Source organism: Aptenodytes forsteri, unplaced genomic scaffold, assembly GCF_000699145.1.
Source record: "Aptenodytes forsteri isolate BGI_AS27 unplaced genomic scaffold, ASM69914v1 Scaffold94, whole genome shotgun sequence".
NCBI classification, from domain to species: Eukaryota; Metazoa; Chordata; class Aves; order Sphenisciformes; family Spheniscidae; genus Aptenodytes; species Aptenodytes forsteri.
Window position 1 is genome coordinate 575,443 of NW_008795017.1, and position 4,648 is coordinate 580,090.

Sequence of the window (4,648 nt, forward strand, 5' to 3'; positions counted from 1 at the left end):
TACCACAACAATACAAGACAGAACGGGGTTGTCTCAAGAAGAGAAAGGAGAAGTAATTGCTGTCTTCAACTACCTAATGGGAGGTTACAGAGAAGGTGGGGCCAGACTCTTCTGGAAGGTTAAACACAAAAAGACAGGAGGCAAGGGACGGGTTGCAACAAGGAAAATTCCAAATAGGTAGTAGGAAAATTTGTATCAGTCATGATAGTCAAAAACTGAAATGTGTTCTTCGGAGAGGCTGTGGAATCTCCATCCTTGAAGACATTCAAACCTTGCCTGTGTATGACCCTGAGCAACCTGATGTGACCTAGAGTTTGGCCCTGCTCTGAGTGGAGGGTTCGGACCAGCTGTTCCCAGGGAAGGGAAGGGAAGGGAAGGGAAGGGAAGGGAAGGGAAGGGAAGGGAAGGGAAGGGAAGGGAAGGGAATCTGTTCAATTTTCCATGTTCAGTCCTTAGACAGTACATTCCTAGACTGTAAAGAGACAGTGACAGATCATTCTGTGATTTATTTGTTCAGAATACGATTTGCATCTGCTAGGAAAGTATCTGGCCAGTATACAGCTGTAACTTTTTTTTTTTAATGTTAATACTCAGTCTAACTGTAAACTCATGTTACAGTTGGAAGCCCTTGTTGGAAGTCAAGCAAGCACAGGTTAGAAAGACAGTACAATGGATGTTTGAAAAGCTTTCCTTCTCCTTCAAGACTCAGGTGACTTGTACCTTGTTTGAAAACAGTACCACAGCAGTTAAAAAAAAATTGCTAATAAAATGGGGTTGAAAATAGTTTGTTGTAACTAGTAAAATTAAATGTACCCTGTGATTGTCCACACCAATTGTCACTGCTTAGGCTTTGTCTTTTACTGTTTTTTCATTGTACTAGGAAAGTGGAAGAAGCATGATCAAGTCCACATCAAGGGAATGAAAACAAGGATTCTACTTACGGAAAGATTGTGGTCCTTAAGTATGAATTTAGAAGATACTAAGTCTGTTCAGGCCAAATCTTCAAATGGCATAAACTTGTGTAGGCCTAGCTGAATCCAAATGCCATTATACCAATTTGTGCCTGTTGAGGATCTGGATTTACTGCACTGAAATATTAGCAAGTACGATTCCCGGTGTTCTTGGTACAGAAGCTGACCGGGGCCCAAGAATGCACAGGTTGTGGGTGCACCAACAAGCTACTTACTGTAGGACATGGACTTATGGCACGTCCATTACTGTGGTGATTTTGCCCCCATACTGCTCTTACTCTCCGTTACCTCATGGCAAATACAAGATGTTCTGCACTTCCATCACCAAGCAAGCTACTTCCTTTGTGGCTAAAGTAGGGGCAGATGCCCCAGACTAGCTCCTTGCAAGTTGATCCTTAAACTACTTACTGGCCATTTGGTCATTAATCTATACCTTATTTTTCAGGTTCAGTGTGGGGAAAGACAATGTCAGAAATACCTGTACAGACTAGAAAATAAAACAACTCCTTGGTCTCGAGCTTACCAAAATGACCAAACATATTTCACAGATTCCATGTCTTGCTCATGTCACACCAAATGCCATCATACCACCTGCCAAGTTTCATTGTTCATTTTACGCACGCTTTATAGCTCTGTATCTTCCCTGGGATTTTTAATTTTACTAACTTAGCGCAAGTATCAGCTACAAACAAGAACATTAATTGTCCTATGCAATGATGGACCGCTTTAAGGATAAGCCTTTTGTAATGCAAATAAGAACAGCAGTCTTAAGTAAGATCTTTGTTTACTACAAATTTTTCATTTTCTCTGCTGTAGCAAGTGTAACTCCGTCATTTACTTCTCCACCCATCTCCCACACTGAGGCCAGTCCCTTAGCAGAAGCATGCTAGCCGTGTTCCTGATCCCTCTCAATTCTCTGCATACAGTGGATATTCCAGAAGTCTTCACAAAACACGGGAGTCTTTCCATTAACTGTGGTACGTTCAGTCCCCTGGGATGATCCTGACATCACAAGAGACATCTGAAGGATGAAAGAATAGGAAAATTGTTCTTACTACAATTACTTTTTAACCAGAAATGGAAATGTCCTGCCTAGCTGACTTTTCATAGAGCGTCACCTATAGTTTGAGAGTTTAAGTGCCCAGGATATGGGACCGTGTTTTTGTATTTCATGAACATTGCAAAGTTAAAGATTTTATTTAAAAGAACTTCATTTAAGAGAAAAATAGTAAATGGCACATCATGTAATTGCTATTTATTTTCATAAACATGAGGTATTTCAAAGTGCTATGAGACGCAGCACTAAATGTACATCGTTGGAAGAAATTAAACACAGAACTTAGCAGTTACCCAGTTCTATGCACCAAACATTAACAAATACATTAACTGGAAGAAACAGGCTAGGAAAAGGCATATATAGTAAATTTCTTTACAAAAGTTTCTTAGTTCAAAAAAGTGATAAAGTAATATCTACTCAAAACTTTCACAACTCATTTTCATACGAAAATATAAGTATCAAATTTAGTTATGTATCAGCATCATACTAAAGTATACAGGCAATGTAAGAATTAGTACAGTACATAACAGAGATTAACAATATATTTGTATACAAAAACATGCTCCTCAAACATTGAGGTATTACAGTACTTAGGTATGAACTTCCAGTCTAATACTGGTAGCAAAAGCCACCTCTCATAACCCAAGACATGTACAAAAGGCAAGTGTGTAGATGGTATTTACAGAAAATTCCCACAGGGGTACAAAATGCCAACCCCTAAAGTAACATCTGTTAGAACATAAGCACCATAAAACTTAGGAATGAACGTTTTAAAACTCAACTAGATGTCATCAGCAGCTCCAAATGCTCACAACAATTAAAAAAAAAAAAAATCCCCACCATCTACAGTTCTTAAGAAGAAAAACAAAGGCAGTCCATTGTTGTTTGGTAGTCTTGCAAAAAAACTCCTTGCAAGAACATCCATTTGCTCCGTACCCGGATAATATAGTTTGTCGATTACTTCAGGGACTGGATTGAAAGTAAAACCAACATTCTTAACGTCAAAAAACACAATTTTTTTTAAAGAATCAAAAATGTGCAAAGTGGCAATGACTGTCCTGGTCAGCCAAAACAAACCAAAACAAAAAAAAGTTTAGCAAGTCCGCTTGTATTCTATTTTCTTTAGCAATTGTTGTTGTCTGGCTTGCAATTTTTCCTTTTCTAGCAACAATTTCTGCTCCTCTGCCTGAAGGGAATGAACATATTCAGTGGCTTTTTTCAAGATCACAACTTTTGCAGCTTTCTCATTTTTAACCAGTTCTGGAACATGGTCCCTTAATGTGAGGAAACTTGACCGTAGATCATTACGCCGTTGACGCTCTAGGATATTATGGTTGCGTCGACGTTCACTATCCTCTGAATCAGAGTTTCGAGGACTTGAACTCTTAGACTTTGGTTGGATCGTGGGTTTTACTGGACGGGGCACCTCGGTTTTTAACTTCTTCTGCGGTGGAGCATCTTCACTCTCCATGTATGGAGAAGGAGCGGCATAATTATGCTGCTGGTGAATTGGTGCACAACGCTTTAAAATCAGTTCATTCTGCTGTGTCCTGACTGATGGAAAAGTGGTATTTTTAGGACGCACTGTAATAGTAAGGGTGGTAACAGCCTTGTTGGAGGAGGAGCGTCTTTTCTCCACTGTCACAACATCAATTTCTTCTTCTTCATCCTCTTCCTCCTCATCTTCATCATCTTTTGGTAATAGAAAATGGAAAATAAAACAGACGTTATTCTCACAGAAAATACTTCGAACAAGTGTCAACCCAGATGTATTTATTGACAAAATATGTACAGTAAAAGCAGCAATGAAATAACTGATGGCAAAAACAGGGTGTGCCCACCATCTGTAGTCAGATATAGATCTGGAAAAGTATGTAATACACATAAAATGACTGAAGAACCGCGATTTTGGAAAGTTTAATAAGTTTAACGAGGTTTTTTTTTAAAACACTTCTAATTTTCAACCAAAGCGGGGCTACTACACACATAATCGCAGCGGCAGGAAAGAGTTTTTAGACAGAATGTATGTATTTTGCATGGAATCGTAGAGCTGCGGTACAAAAGGCATGCACAGTGCCACAGCACAGCCCCTGCTTGGTAGAAAAGCAGCCGAATGTATGTATTGCATGGAATCGTAGAGCTGCGGTACAAAAGGCACGCACAGTGCCACAGCACAGCCCCTGCTTGGTGGAGAAGCAGCCGGAATACGAAACAATCGCTGGGTTTGTTCTGAGGCAGAAGGTGAAGCTGCTCCAGCCGGGGACCCTTTAAGCCGGCGCTTGGTGCACTGCCAAGAAGACAGCTGTTGGAAGTGCTTCCTCACCCAAAGCTGTCAAACCAGACATTAAAGGGACAGCAGGCTTTGAAACCCGGGACGGATCACCAAGTTTATGGCGGTGGTCGTACGGACCAGCTCATCTACACACGCGAAACCACGTTTCAGCCCAAGTGGACTTCTCTGTAGGCACGGACAAGAGATGTTTCTGGGCATTTTAGGTTCTGTCAGCGCAAGCGCAAGCGCTGCTCTGAGGGGTCTCTAGCCTGCTCCAGCCTTCCCAAATCACACCTAACGGCACACACGGCCATCCCTCCCCCCGAACCCCGTCCCCAGCGTGACAGC

General features: G+C 41.1%; 1 protein-coding gene across 1 annotated transcript in view; it reads right to left on the reverse strand.

Moving 5' to 3' along the window:
* Window positions 1–3,121: 3,121 nt before the first annotated feature.
* The window catches only part of MYCN (v-myc avian myelocytomatosis viral oncogene neuroblastoma derived homolog), a 2,635-nt gene continuing 1,108 nt past the window's right edge, over window positions 3,122–4,648 (reverse strand). Inside the window, exons 2-3 of the mRNA XM_009275609.1 lie at window positions 4,412–4,446; window positions 3,122–3,718 (exon numbers count right to left, since the gene is read on the reverse strand). Coding sequence (XP_009273884.1) covers window positions 3,122–3,718; window positions 4,412–4,446 — 632 coding nt within the window. The remainder of the gene's footprint in view (window positions 3,719–4,411; window positions 4,447–4,648) is intronic.